This window comes from Sphaerodactylus townsendi, linkage group LG05, assembly GCF_021028975.2.
Source record: "Sphaerodactylus townsendi isolate TG3544 linkage group LG05, MPM_Stown_v2.3, whole genome shotgun sequence".
In the NCBI taxonomy this organism is placed as follows: Eukaryota; Metazoa; Chordata; class Lepidosauria; order Squamata; family Sphaerodactylidae; genus Sphaerodactylus; species Sphaerodactylus townsendi.
In genome coordinates, this window is record NC_059429.1 from 13,554,994 (window position 1) to 13,571,138 (window position 16,145).

Below are 16,145 nucleotides of genomic sequence, written 5' to 3' on the forward strand. Positions count from 1 at the left end.
AGATATTCTCAGCACAATCTGCTCGCATCCTTGAAGACATGAAGCTTTCACTGCTTTTCATGCAAGATGTTACTGATATCAAAGAATCTTTTCCTTCCTTCCTTATTCCTTGCCTTTCCTATATAATCATCTTCTTTGTGATACTCTAAAAAACTTCCTTACTGTAACAGCATTCTTATAATCAGCACTACATTTCTTCACTTCTTACTCCATCTACATCTTTTTAAAGGCTGCTCCCATTATCAGTTTCAAGACACAGAGGCATTTTAAACCACAAAAATCATGCAAATACTGCTCCTGAAAGACACTGTTTCTCAGCAAACATATCAAGATCCAAATGCATTGATGTTTTACTGGGCATGGTTACCAGTGCCACAACCAGGTGAACCACATGTACACAGTAACTCAACATTAAACATGTGTCAGATCACAAGGCAGCTTTCTAGCTTGTTCTGAAGGTAACAACTACTGCATTGTTCGATTCCTTTAGCAAAGCCAGGCAGTTTGCAACCTGATCATGAAAATTACCGTTTCAACCTTTTCCTCCACACCCACTGGGTCAGCAAAAGCTAGGGAGCAACTCAAAGGACCTTCCTCAGACAATGGTGAATAATAATTTTCACCCGATATACCAGCCAGGTGCATCAAGCGGCTGCTTCGGCCTTCCTACCTTGTTTTAAAGAATGATACCAGGTCGCCAGTACCTTGAGCACATAACATTTGTTTTGAATACCCAGGCCTGAAAGTCATAAAACCCATCAAGGCAACACAATACACAGATTAATTTTGTAGGACCAAATCTGCTATAGGAAGCCATTAAAACAAGTAGCTATGGTCAAGTGCACACACGGCCCATATCGCCCAAGTACTGTGCAGTCTCAGGTCAGCTGGGGATGGACGAGACAGGAGAGAGCCCAGGGAGATCTGTGAAAATAATTCAGATGCACAGAAGTGTTCTCAGAAATAAAATTGTCAGATTAAGAGAATATGTAAACTGGGGGGAGGGAAGATAAAATAGCTGGGGGAAAGCCAGAGAAGATTTGTCACAGCAGCCAAGAGAATGTGACCTTTGAGAGCTGTGCCTGCTCTGAGAACTGCAACCTTTACTGGATGGTATCCCAAGATCATCAAACACCTCCTTTATTGTTTATTAAAAAGGAAACAGGCTGTGTGTGTGTGTGTGTGAGAGAGAGAGAGAGAGAGAGAGAGAGAGACAGACAGACAGACACTGGAAGAAACTATTGAGCTGCAAATGCTATTATGGAATCCTACCCATAACTATCCAAGAAAAAAGTAAAAATCATTAACTGGCTCTTGGGACCATTGAATAGCAGTGTGATGTAATAAACAGGTTTTCTAAGAAGAAACAAGGCTCTTTAGACCAGGAGTGTCCCACTGTGGCCCTCCAGGTGTTCATGGACTACAATTTCCATCAGCCCCTGTAATCCCTGTTTGCCCCTGTCATCCCTGTTTTAGATATTAGATAAACAGGCTAGGCCTGTTTAAAAATCTGATTCCTATTGTTAACACTTATTCAGCACCTTCCAATTTCCTCTTATAACCAACTTGGGTTCCTCCCATGTTCACATGAACACCTGCAAGGTGAAGAAGTTATTCCAGGCGAAGCAAGTGGGATTTAAGAGGCTCCAGACCAGTGTGCTTATATGACCCACGGTTCAGTGAAATTAGCAAGACACAACTGAAATTAAGTACACCAACCTTATTAAAATACCTTTTGTATTTTCCAAACAAGATGAAAAGACTGTCAGGGATTGGAAAGATCAGTTTTAAGACATACAGTAAAAAGGGGCTGCAACAGCCTACTGACATTTATGTACTGTTACAAAAACAAGCACTCAACACACTTCTCAGCTGGCAGACGAGCTATTAGACAATCCCTGAACACAATGACATGATTAACCCCAGAGGAGAGCGAGCCAGGTGGATGTGAGGAGATGCTTAAAGGAACAGTAATAAGAAAAAAATCATCGTGCATTTGCTTCTCTAGACAAGGTTCTATACAAAAAACCCCCAGCTCAGTTTGAGAAGAATGAAGCATTTTGGGCCCACATAGCTTAGATGGCCACATAGCCATTACCAAAATAATAATAATAATAATAATAATAATAATAATAATAATAATAATAATAATAATAATAATAATAATAATAATGTATTCTGTAATTAAGATAAGGCAAGGTATCCAAGGGCCAGGAATTCACCTCTCAAATTCTTAGCACACAAAGAAAGCTCAGAATATAACTGGATACACTCCCACACCCCATGTGCAGAACAACTACAGTCTATCAGAGGTCTGCAAACTGTGGCTCTCTGAATGTTCATGGACTACAAATCCCATCAGCCCCTGCCAGGATGGCCACCTGGCCATGCTGGCAGGGGCTGATGGGAATTATAGTCCATGAACATCTGGAGAGCCGCAGGTTGCGGACCCCTGGTAGATCATAATGTTGCTGCTTCAGTGACTGTTGCTGCTTCAGCTGGGACTTCCCACATTTCCTACGTGGTAACCATCAAGACACAACTGACTATGGAGAGCCTTCAGGGTTTTCAATGGAAGAAACACTCAGAGGTGGTTTGCCACTGCCTACTCTGCAAAGCGACCCTGTATCTCTGCAAAGCGAGCCAGGTCAGGGAAGTTTACTGTGCCTACTTGCAATTCATTAATCAGCAGCTAATAACTTCATTCCTCGCTGCCAAAACCTAAAGGCAACAAAGAAGAAATTAAAGAGCCTCTCCTAACGTCAAGGGTTATTGATGTGTTTCTATTTCTTGGACACCACATAAAAGGGACCTAGCCACCCTGCTGTCCTGACTTTGATGGCTCTGGTGAGCCATTGGTTTTGAGACCACCAAGGAAGTCCAGGGTTACTAATGCAGAAGTAGTTAATGGCAAAGCACCTCTGTTCATCTCTTGCCTTGAAAACCCTTCATGGTTGCCATAAGTTGGATGTGACTTGACTTCACTTTGCACTACCACCACCCTGCCTTCGTTCGGCAGCTACCGGATCTACGCAGCAGGTAAAAAATGCTGTAACTGTGGCTGCCATTAGACCACCATGTCTCACAGGCAGCTAGATGGAAAGAGCTGCAAAAGGATGAGCAAAGACTGAGGCTACCGGGGAAATTCTACTGCACTAGCTGATGACAGTATCAAAGTTATCAAAGCACCACCAACAAGGCAGAAGTGATTTATCTGGTTCTTATGAAAGCAACTGTAGGCAACACCAGAGAGCAAAAGAGAGAAAAGGCTCAGCACGTACATTAGGTGTGCTGTGTGTGAACCTGATCCAGGTTTTCTTTCCACAATTTTACCACCAGGGCTGCAAAACTATCTTCTGGAATGAAAAAAATCAACCTGGTCTAAACATAATTGCAGCACACTAGAGACAAGCTTTAGGTAGCTTTGCCATAACCCCCCCCCCTTCACACACACAAGCATGTACAATTCACAGAATACGAGTTAGCAGAGGAAAGGAGACAGAGGGGAAATATTCCTGCAGAGCAGTCTTCAAGTTCCTCCCAGTTCTGATTTGATGCCTGGCAACACAGCCATGCTACAGAAAGAGAGTTCTCTCTGTGACCTCTTTAGAGGTCTTTTTTGGAAAAGGAGTTCAAAAACATGTTTCAGCTTTTTAATCATGCAGAGAGGGCCCGTCCATGCTGTACAGAGCGTGCCTGCAGCAGAGGGTTGTCTGGGGACAACTCAGGCTCAGTAAGGCCTTAAATTAAAGGCCTTGCTCCCATCACCACCAAACAGGCCCTCTGGCATTCTGACTTCACCTGATTATATGTTGATGCTTTGTCCTGCTGTCCCTGCATAGTGATTCTGGAGAAGACAGCTTGTTGGGTACCAAACAACCATGTCAGAGGCTTGCAACTCACCTGTATTTCTCAGACTTATGCAGTCAATGCATATTGAGAAAAGGGAGGAGCTGAAGATAGTGGCACTAGTTATTTCGGTACATAAAGTGCCTTACACATCCTTCGTCAGGTGGATCACTTGTTGGTAGCCTATTACTAGGGGCAGTTCACCTTCAAGCTGGGAAAGCTTCAGCCACCAATGCATCACAGCCACCTTGAGCACCAGGAAAGGGACACTTATGCCTTAACGAAAGCATTATATTGGATTTTGTGGGCCCCTTAAAAGTGTAGTGGCTAGAGTGTCGGACCCGGGAGACCCAAGTTCAAATCCCCACATAGCCACAGAAAGGTGCCAGGTGACCTTTGGACAGCCACACATTCTCAGCTTAACCTACCTGACAGGGTTCTTGTGATGATAAAATGGAGGAAAGGAGAATAACATAAGTCACACTGGGTCCCCACTGGGAAAAAAAGTGGGATGTAAAAGAAGAAGAATAAAAAACAAAATACACAGCGGGAAAGTGAAGCAAGAGACATATTCCCATGCAGCTTATAACAAGCTGGAAATCCCAAGAGATGAAAAACTAGGTATATGGAAATCCCAAGAGATGAAAAACTAGGTATATGGGTTCAATGTAATTTGCCTTTTATAGTTCACCTGGTATTTTGTCTACTATGCTGTACTTACACCCCATTTTTAATTTTTATTGGAGAGGTTCGAGGCTGCAAAGATGTACATCTTTTAAAGTGAAAGTGATTCCAACAAACAAAAACATAATAATGCCTGAATCAAGCATCTCTCCGTATGGAGAGCTATATTTTTTATAATGCAAGCTGAAAATATAAAGAAGCATTCACATCGAAGATAGGTGCCCATTATGCCTGGGACACTTACCTCAGGGCTCTGTTACACAGTGGGGTCTCCTCACATTTCTGTTTACATACAAGAAAGCACTCCACTGCTACTGCAGTTTGCTAGCTAAAGTCCCTGGGGCCTCTACCTGTGCTGGTTCTCTTACCCTGCCCATTAACTCCTTCTTAAAGGCACACAGTTGCAAAATTGGGCTTTAAATTGCTGTTACACCAATACTGATGTTACTGCAGTTATATCGATATTGCAGCCCCTCTCCAAAAAAAACTACTCCTCCCAACCCTAACGCCCAAAAATAAAGAGGCAAAGCAGTTCCCTGGGCCACATTCTGTTGAAGAAGGGGAACCACATCATTGAACTGATACTCTCCCCCTCTACACAGACATACATACTTCCTGCTGCTGCTGCAAAGGGAGGAGAGACTTGTTATTCTGATATTCCTTGGCATCTTGATATTCTTGCATTAGATCTACCTCCACATTCACTCCCTGCCACCCCTGTAGTAATGGGGCAGGGGGGATTCACAACATCCCTGGAAAGCGGGGGCTAAGTGAACAGGGACATTGGGTGTATAGTGGGACCAAGCACTCTCTGACACTATTATTATATCGAGATAGCGATATGATAATTTAGAGGTCAGTGGGTTTGGGCTAAGCTTGTGTGGTTGAGCTTCTTTTCTTCAACTTCCACTTGTTGGCAACTGAAAGATGCCAGCAGGACAAGCAGGAAGGAGCTGGCAATATGGAAGGGGATCAAGGGGGAAGGTGTGGACGGCAGTGCAAGGGAGTCGGATGGATAAAGCTAGGTAAGCTGGCCATGGGTGGAGTGAAGGTGTCCGGGGCAAAGCTCACCAGCAAATCTGCCCTGTTCTTGCAGCAAAGAAAATAAAAGAAAAAGAGAGAATGGAAAGTCAAAGTGGGGCTCTCTGCTTGCTGCAGAGAGAGTGAAAAGTCAAAGTGGGGCTTGAGGAACTATGTCCATACAAGAATCTTGCCATGACAGACATTCTCTCCTACAGAGCAGCAGACACTTTATGCATAATCAGCCAGAAGGTTACATCCAGCCACCTTTCCTACTCAATCCTGCCCAGTTCCGCAGCCCCATTCCACATGGAGATTTTCTGTATGTGAAGGCCCCATAATCCTCACCATACCTTTTTCCTCACCAGCAGGAAAGCTGGCCGGATCCCATCTGTGTTTGAAACATAGCTGATCTGTAAGACACATTTCTCCAGAGTTTGACTGCATGGGTCTCTCAGTCCTCAACAGGTATTTCTATTCTACATTATTCTTGGACAGTTGGCTGTTGTGGGTTTTCCAGACTGTGTGGTTGTGGCCTGGTAGTTTGTGCAAAAACTACCAGACCATGGCCACATAGCCCAGAAAACCCACAACAGCCAGCTGATTCTGGCTGTGAAAGCCTTCAACAATACATATTCTTGGCCACCTTGACAAATATTCAGCCAAAAAAGGCAGGGTTTTCTAAGGTCAAGCAAAGCAGCTGTATGTAAATATGGCTGCTATTTATACACAGCTCTATAGATTGCCAAAAGCTGAGACACTTGGCCTCTTGCTTTGTGATAGATGGATTCTGGTACACTGAGCAAATGTATAGTTAACCAACGCTGCAGACTGTGGAAGAGGGTAGTGGAACAGCAGCTTAGGTATCAGGAGATAAACAACTCTCATCCACCACAATCTGCCTTCTTCTAGCTGCCTGTGTTACCTGCAGTTCATCTTCCAATGAAGAATGCTTCTACCTTCAATCCCCTCTCTTTTCAACTTGGAGGTAAAAGCTGATATTTTTGAAGTTTGGTTTTCCTCATTGCTAGAACAAATATAGTCCAATAAAATTAAAGTACAGGTAATTCAAGGGTCAATACAGACAATAAAAAAGAAGGTGGCAGCATAGCAGATCAGCTAGCAGTATAGTAGCATGACCAAAATATTTCATACATTACCAATGAACTCAGTTGGATTTCTCACGGGTAAACAGTTCGGAATAGCACCTGTAACGTTGACTGAATCAAATATGCGAAGGCTACATCCCCCATTTACTACTTAATAAGCATTAAATACATTGGGGCTTGCTTCCAAGCATAAATAGGATCTGACTGTACACCCTTTGATCTGTTCAGTACCTTGTGCTGTACTCATTAATTTGTTTAAAATATTTATTATATAGTAATTTTGCCTATAAGAAACACATTGATTTTTTGGCAGAATCTTTCTGTTGTCTGTACTTTGCTACTGCAGGAAGACACTAAATAATGACACTTACCAAACAAATAAATATTCACTGAATTTTGCAAGGTAACAAGTTTATTGTGGTCACCTGCTACGTGCCTGGCATTCTGCAAGAATAAGAAACTGAACATCCTATTGGGTATTCAGAATTTTGCAAAAAGTTGAAAGAGAACATCCAGAACCAAGGACGGATTGTGTAGGGTCCAGAAGGATCAAATATTCTCAGGCATGTACCCATTAAGCCTCTCCAAACACCACTAAGTTTGGCACTTCAATTTCAGAGTCAGTCATGCACCTTTAACACAGAGAGTTTTGCCAACAGCAGGAGGGAAGCACATTTCTGAACTAAGTTGCTTGATTTCACAGTTTCTCTTGTGTTGTCCAACTCCACCTAAAATTCACAGTGCTACTCCTGGGAGCCAGAAAGAGCTGGGAACGGTCAGAGTTCTACATTGGGAGGGGGAACCAAAAAGGTGGCCCTCCCTTCAGCCCACTCTAATCCTCCACAGACTTCCAGCCATTAAATCCTACAACACATTCACAAATGTTATTAGTGAACAAAAAACTTACTTGCTACCAGGCAGGCCATGCCATTTATGTTATCGATGTCTTAAAAACCCTTTGCACTGGTACTGCTCAGTCACACACACACAGCCCAAAAAAACAATCTTAATGACCACAGGTGACCAACAATCCTGGAGTAAATCAACAGTGCTTCTGCACCCCAATCTATTGTGGTCCATCAGTAGAATTTAAGTTTGGTGCAAAAGACTCAAGTCCCTTTTGAAGTTGACAACAGTGCCATCAATTTACAGAGTGACAAATGCTCCATGCCCCCAAAGCTAACAAATTAATTTTCAACGATGAGGAGACTTACCCAGGGAGAGGCAGGAAGAGTGACAAAGGATAGAATACAAATGCAGATGTGCATACCCAGAATTCATTTCAGCTGGGAAAGACAATTCAAGGGTTTTGGGAAAACATTCGCGTAAAAGGTAAGTTTTGAAGAAGTTTGGCTGAGCAAACCACCCAGAAACAAAAGCATCACACACTGTACAAATGAAGCCCCTGGGCTGAACAGGAGCCATAAGATAGGTTGTTTTTCTTAATCACAGTTCAACATCCCCATCAAAATGTTCACTTGCAATGCTGGTTGAGAATCACAACTTGAACATCGCGGGGCTTGTGCCCCTCCCCAGATACAGAGATGACAGTAAAAGAAACTGAACAGGTAAGACGCTGGCTCCCCGCTGTACCTCAATTTTAAATGCAAATGCAAAAGCAGCCCAAATAGTGCAAACTTTAGTCTAATTTTCCACTCACGAAGAATAATCATCTTATTACTATATCTAACAATAAAGGGGGTGGCTTTTACTAATCACCAAAGTACCTCAGTGGGGTGAGGTGGGGGCTAGCCACATAGTTTTGACATGTTTGGGGTAGTTCCCAGAATGATATGACTTGGTATGACTACCAGACGAAGCATGTTCCAGGAAGCATGGAATGCTGAGAGCTCTTCCGAGTCAGTTAAGGGATGGGGAAGAGGGTGAGAATTGGCCCTCTCAGGCTCTTGAAAGCATATTAAATCCTTAATCAGGAGATTCAGCCAGGAGAGATTTCCAAATCATTTACTCCCTCCCTCAACAACTTCTGGGGCGACCAGCTTGTTCTCTCCGTTAATTGCACTTCATGGTCAAGTGTTTATCACAAAGGCCGCAGAAGGGACCCACCTGCAGAAAAGGTGCTGAGGATGATCCCTCTCAGACAACTACAAAAAAAGTGAGTTCAAATAATTAAAAGCAAGAAGCACCCACCAAAATAATAGCTTGGTCTGGCCTGTGCATGCTCAATGCCCTCAGAATGCTGAAAGTGGTCCAGACAGTAAAGGGGAAGAAATGCTAAGCAAGGGGGGCTTCAGCATATCTATTATTCAAAGAGCTTATAATATTCAGGAGAGGAAGATCTGGATTGGTTGGGGAAGCCTGCTTGTTTACGCCTCCAATTCTCTTCTATTTCACAAAGGTTAGAATATGTTTATCAGGCCCTGAACGTTTTTCGCTTTACTACAAAGGAAGCCTAGTAAGCGGGGGCTTAAAAGCATTCTTCGAGCTCTCTTCCTAGGTACTGCAGACATCCCGCTCAATGTTTAGAGAACGGTGACTAAGGAGAACATGCACACAAAGACTCTACCAGTGAGCTATTTTAGGGTTATAGATTAAAAGCACAAAGCCTCTTGGAAGTCTTCACAAAAGTTACTTTTTTTTCTTTTCAGACTGAGCTATTCCCACAGTGAAACTGATCTGTAAAACAAGCAGGAATGAGCAGAATAAAACAACACAAAGACAGCCCATGAGGCCTTATCTGTATATAGCAGAGTAAGCAAGAAAGTCAAAAGAGATACAAAGAACATCTTCTATGAAGCCGGTATTCCATCAAAAGAGTTTATGTCAGCCTCAAAGCCAGGAGGCAAGAAGTGCCTCAGTCAGTATCTCTACGAGCCAGAGGGTGAACCCAAGATTTCATGACCAACTCTGATGAGTCACCAAAATTTCATCCTGCATAGATGTCCATTATCCTTCAACAGCAGGGGACATAAGAGAGGGCTCCAAACAATGGAGGGACAGTGCAGCTAGGAAAAGGGGCAAGCAAAGGCAAACGGCATACCTGCACCTCAGAGAATGCCTTGAGCTCTTCATACTGTGTACAAAGCAAGGGAAACACAGAGAACAGAAGCAGCTTTGTGGCCATCCCTGCATGACCTTGAGCCCCAGCTGCAGAGAGGTGCAAAGCTGGCAAGCCCTCCTGAGTCCTACATTTATGCCAGTGTATTAGAAACCAAGGAGAAAGAACACCAAGAATGGGGCCTCATGAGCCACGACAGAGAAGGAACTATCTTCACTGTGCAAATGACCAGAACCTACCTTGATTTTGCACTCAGCATATGCAGGCGAACCCAAAACTGGCAAAACCCCATAAATAACAACTGAGCCCTTGGAGAGCATACTTCCAGCCAGTTCTTTATCAGATACACGAAGGTACAAGCATACATGTATGTTCCTCTTGATCTGTTCTTGAATGACCTTCACACAAGTGAACTTGAGGGAAAGGCGCCCTCCCCCCAAAAGGACTCTGACTCCACTAAAGTGAAAACCAATTTGCCTACCTAGCCAGCGTGGTCTCCTTTGCTTCCCACAGTATCAGGATTATCAACTGCTACCCAAGATTCTTGGCCTCCTCAGTCTCTGCACTCAGTCACAGCCTTTTGGTTGGGGTGAGTATCAACCACTGAGCCCCCCACTTCAAGCCCAAAAGCCTTCAGGACCAGTGACAATCACTCTCCCTCATTAATTGTTTTAAGACCTGTAACCACGCATACCAACTTTCCCCTAGATAAACAAAAGCTCCCCCTACCCTTATGCTCTAAATAGGCTGACCTGCTTTGAGTCCCACTGATCTCTCTCAGGATATAACAAATATTTTAAAACAGAAAAAATGAACTGAATGAACAGCCTCCCTACTGATTTGATTTACTGGATTTAATATGCCACCCTTCTCCTTCCGGGCTCGGGGCAGCTCACTACGTACAATATCTACTTTGTGCCCCAGCAACTCCCATATGGGAGAAAGCAGTGGAGCACAACCAACCATCCTTTAATTGGAAGTTGAAAAAGCTGCTTGGATTGGAGGAAGGGTTTAGACTTGTGGCGTAAAAGGAGAGTATGAACAAATAAACTTTCTTCAGTGGCATCACGGGATCCATCCCAGCAGTTGCTCATCAGTGCCCAGATGACCCAGGTTTTTAAAAGGAATTCAACTACAGGAGAGTTAGAAACAAAAATAGATGCTCAAAAGGGGTTAAAACCAAGGAATTTAGAGCAATTACGTGAATATAAATGTTTACAAATTAGAATGGCTTGGTATAAGTTATAGAGACATAAAACTGTTAGGGAAAAAAAGGGAAAAATAGATAGAAATTGTGAGCATATATACTGGTTGAGTGCCTGAGTGTGGGTTTCTATAAATTAGGTGACAACGGTCGAGATAACATTAAAAAGAAGGGGGAAACAATAAGAACAGCTGGTATAAAAGTAGACTAAGATTAGGGTTTTTTTCTGTTTCTGCATGTATCTCCCATTCTTTTATTTTAATTTATTATCTATCAAATGTCACTACACAGGTTACTAGTTCTGTTTTGAAGGACAAAGGTTGACACTATGTATTTTTTACTTCCTTCTTTTTCTATGTAGGGTGCCAGGTCCACCATCGTTGTGGCTATTGTAGCCTTTAAAATTAAAACAAAATTAGAAGAGTACCCTGGGCCATGACCTCACTCTCCAGCTACCAACCTCTCTCACCTGCCCTTCGTACTTCACACATTCCCATCCCCAAACAAACACACACACACAAATCCCCTCTGGAAATCCTCACCTCTCCCCCAGGCTGATTAAAATAGGGGCCACAGAGTACCCCCCCCCCACCCAAACAGGGGTCACCTTCCATAGATGGGAGACCACCAAGGAAGCCCAGGGTCGCCATGCAGAAGGCGGCAATGTCAAGCCACCCTGTGAACGTCTCTCGCCCTGACCTGGATGGGAAACCCACAAGGAAAGCTAGGGTTAGGCAACCCACCTCCTGCCCTGGAAACCCCATTAGGCAGAGGCGACCTGAGAATGTGGACTTTACCACAATTAACCATTTGTGTGCCTGCTGTGCTTCCAATTTAGGGTCTTTCAGGCGGGAACGCCTTAGGAGAATCCCCTTCCCTGACCCAGGGAGGAAGTCACCTGTTCACCCCTCCCCCCGCAGGCCACGGGGCCTCCCCAGAAAGCGAAGGGTCACCCCCCCCACTCCTCGAGCCACCTCGCCTCAGCCCACCGACCCGAAAGGGGGAGGGGGTGCGACCCTCCTCCCGTCACGTGGCTGCCCTCCGTCGCCTTAACGGCCCGGGGGCACGTGACCTCTCAGTTCCCCCCCCCCCCCCCCGCTCTACTCAGCTCAGCTCGCTCACCCGATCTCATCGGCGCCCCCGACGCTATTCATGGCCGCAGCGGCGGGGCCGGGACTGGGCCCAATCGGCTGCCCCTCCGCTTCTCCCGACGGCGGCCGGCTCGCTTCCTTCTTCCGCCCCTCCCCTCGCGCCCTCCTCCGGCGCCGCCCGCCTGGCTTTCTCCACCGCCTCCTTTACCTCACACAGACGGCCCGGCGACAGGCGTCGCGCATGCGCATCGCACCCCCCCCACCTATCCCCGGTTGCCAACGGCCGCTTGCACTGGCCGGCTGCGCGCGCAGCTGCTCCCAACGGCTCCTCCCTTTCTAGCGACGTCATTGGATGGTACGGGGTTTCCGGGGGGAGTGATGTGGGGGAGAGCGAGCGCGTGTTTGGACGCCCTTAGTAACGACACGCCCCTAGCTCGCGGTGCGGAAGCGAATGGCTTGATGGGAATTGTAGTCTTGGTTTTGCACGGGAAAGGAACAAGGGGCGGGGCAGGCCTGCGCGTTAGAGCCACCGGCGCGTGACATCTTGGGAGACGTAGTTCCTAATTAGAAGACCTGTATAGTTCTGGACCAACTCTGGTCCTCCAGATGTTCATCCTGGCAGGGGCTGATGGGAATCGTAGTTCTCGATTCCCCCCCCCCTTTTAATTTTGTTAGGGGGGTTTAATAACAAAAGGGATTTTTCGTCATCCCAAAAAATAATTTTGCTGCCCTCCCTCTGTCCATGCCTAAATAGACCTGTGGAAAATAACTCTCAGTTTCCTGGGATATAGTTCCCCTACACACTTTTCAGTTTCTGTAATATCAGATATGCAATATTTCATTCATTGCAAGGGGTTGTATCCATACAGCAGAAATGAGTGCATTTTGTAATGTCGAATCCACTCTGACAACCGCTAGGTCAGACAACACAGGGAAGCCATTGAAATCCACAAGCACATGGACAATTTCAACAGAAAGGAAGAAACCATGAAAATGAACAGAACTTGGCTGCCAGTGTTGAAAAACTAGGGTCAAGACAGTGACTAATCAGCTCCACACAAACACAGGATGACTATAGACAATAAACAATCAAAGGGAACAAAGGCCAGGCTACTTCTATTCAGATGTCCTCACCTATTGACCTTGCTATCGATTTCGAATACCTTTAATGGCATATAAATAGTTTAAGATTAACTTAGCAAGATAATAACAGCCTTTACAACTTCTGACGAGTTAAAATAACACCATTTAAAAAATTAGCCACCGCTTCCAACAGCTCGTAGTTGTGGCTGTTTAAAAGATATATAACCTTCTGTTTATCTGTAATGCCTCCACTTCCATGCAGGAAGGGGATTATGTGCTTCTTCCTACCGATCTCATAAAAAGGACAATTCAACAGCATATGAGATAATGTTTCCACAGAACCCATGCCACACGGGCATTTCCTTTCTTTATGTGGGATTCCAAGGTGGCGTCCAAGGCTAAAGGAAGAAGGCAGGGCCTGTTGACCTAGCTAAGGTGATTGCTCTACGCCACCGGGCCTCAACCAGGAGATAAAGGTACTGGGCTACAATTAATCTATCCACAGGTATTCCCAGAGAGATCGGGGAACAGGTTTTATTAGCTGAAACTCTCTATCCTTTGACCTTGCTATCTTTATTGTTACTCACAGGTATATATACTCCACTTGCTTTCCTTTCCTACTATCAGATCCTCTGAAGATGCCAGCCACAGATGCAGGCGAAACGTCAGGAGAGAATGCTGCTAGAACACGGCCATACAGCCCGGAAACCACACAGCACCCCAGTGAATGCATTTTAATCATTTCTCTCCTAATACACAACAATGGTATGTATTATCTCACTGGCAACCATGATCAAGTTAATTCGTGTCGTAGTGTTCCCTATTTCTATGTATGGGTGTGAAAGCTGAACAATGAACAAACGCTGCCAGGAAAAAAAGATTCCTTTGAAATGTGGGGGTGGAAGAGGGTATTATGGGGACCGTGGTTCACCAGAAGGACAAATAAGTGGATTCTCGATAAAATCAAGCCTGAAATGTCTAGAGAAGCTAAAATAACTAAACTGAGGCTGTTGGCTTTGGGCACGCCATGGAAAGACAAGAGTCATTGGAAAAGACAATAATGCTAGGAAAGACTGAAGGCAGCAGGAAAACAGGAAGACCCAGCATGAGATGAATTGACTCAATCAAGGAAGCCACAGTCCTCAGTTGGCAAGATCATAGCAAGGCTGTTAACAATTGAGCATTGATTCATTTGGGTCATCATGAATCGGAAGCAACTTGGCAGCACTTGACACACAAATATTTTCTTATATATGCTCTTTAATGTGTGTGTGAGAGAGAGAGGGAGAGGGAGAGAGAGAGAGAGAGAGAGACCAGCTTCAGAATGGGATTGTCTAGGCATAGATGTCACTCACCACCCTCCAGATGTTATGGACTACAGTTCCCATCATCCCCTGCCAGCATCATGGGAACTGTAGTCCATAACATCAGGAGGGCCGTGAGTTTGACACCTGTGGTCTAGAGCAGTGGTTCTCAACCTTCCTAATGCCGCAACCCTTTAATACAGTTCCTCATGTTGTGGTGACCCCCAACCATACAATTGGTGTATATAAAATATAAAAAGACCGTTTTCCGATGGTCTTAGGCGACCCCTGTGAAAGGGTCGTTCGACCCCCGAAGGGGTCACGACCCCAAGATGAGAACCGTTGGTCTAGAGCTTTAAGCATGCAGATGACACCCAACTCTGTGTTTTGTTATCCAAGCCTCCAGATGTGTCCATCTTGGATCTGGACAGGTGCTTTGAGGCTGTGGTCGTGTGGTTATGGCAAGACAAACTGAAGCCGAATCTTGGCAAGACAAAGGTATGCTGGTCGGGAAGGCTGATATTTTAGAGGGGTTGAATCTTCTTGTCCTGGACAGAGTGACACTGGCTTTTCAGAGCAGGTTAAGAGCTTGGGGTGTTCTTGTACCCTGCACCAGGAGCACCTTCTATCAGCCATATCTGATTTGCCAACTTTCTCATAATCTAGACTCAGCTGATCAGGCCATGCTTCTGTAACATCACCGCTAGATTACTGCAACATGGTCTGGGTGGGCCTGCCCTTGAAGACAATCCAGAAACTGCAACAGGTCCACAATGAGGCAACCCAACTATTTTAAGGGGCTACCTGCCAGAAACACATGTTACCCATTTTGAAAACCTATATTGGCTGCCTGTCTGTTTTCAAGTTCAATTCAAGATGTTGGTTGTAATATTTAAAACCCTTCACAATCTGGGACCCACATATTTGAAGGACTGTCTCCTTCCCCCTGCTGCTGTATGACAACTATGGTCATCAAGCAACCATCTTTTGGCTATCCCAACACATAGCACGGCTCATCTGGGAACAATCAGAGCATGGATCTGTGGAAGGGGCTCCCTGAAGATGTGAGAGAGGTCCCCACCTTGGAGATCTTAAGGGGGGGCTACGCCCGCCTTTTGCAGTGCTTTTGAAGGTGTCTGAATTGGCAGGCATCTTTTAAAGTCTGAGGGGGGGAAGAAAAGTTTGGCTTTATACCTCACGTTTTTCTCCTGTAAGGAATCTCAAGGCAGCTTACAAACCCCTTTTCCCTTCCCTTCCCCTCCCCACAACAGAAACTTTGTGGGGAGTTCTGAGAGAACTGTGACTGGGAGTTCTGAGAGAACTGTGACTGGCCCAAGGTCACCCAGCAGGCTTTATGTGAAAGGGTGGGGAAACAAACCCAGTCCACCAGATAAAAGTCTGCCACTCATGTGGAGGAGTGGGGAATCAAACCCGTTTATCTAGCTGCGAGTCCACCTACTCTTAACCGATACGTCATGCTGACTCTGAGACAGATTTGGGGTTATTCTATTTCTGGTTTTCAATTGAAAAGGTTCTTAACTGTTATTGTAGGCTACCACCTTGAACTGAATAATAAACAAATTGTATTTTAAGAAAAAAACCCATTCCATCTCCTTTCTCTGCGCCATTAATCGCTGTGTCAATCTCCAAGATGTCTCCCCTACAAGGCAATTCTTATGCTGTTAGGACCACTTTCAGATCTCCAGGGATTCCACGGTCTGCGTTGTGATCTCTCTCCAGCAGATGTCCTCCTGATTCCTTCTCCCTTTGCAGCCAGGCATC

At 45.0% G+C, this 16,145-nt stretch overlaps 1 protein-coding gene across 4 annotated transcripts in view; it reads right to left on the bottom strand.

Moving 5' to 3' along the window:
• DAZAP1 (DAZ associated protein 1) overlaps positions 1 to 12,243 on the bottom strand; it is a 54,276-nt gene extending 42,033 nt beyond the window's left edge. For 2 of the 4 annotated variants that reach the window (XM_048496605.1, XM_048496604.1), the window contains exon 1: positions 12,008 to 12,243. In XM_048496605.1, the coding sequence (XP_048352562.1) occupies positions 12,008 to 12,039 (32 nt within the window). In that variant the 5' untranslated portion in view covers positions 12,040 to 12,243. The remainder of the gene's footprint in view (positions 1 to 12,007) is intronic. The other 2 variants (XM_048496603.1, XM_048496602.1) reach the window with 2 other exon arrangements.
• Positions 12,244 to 16,145: the final 3,902 nt, after the last annotated feature.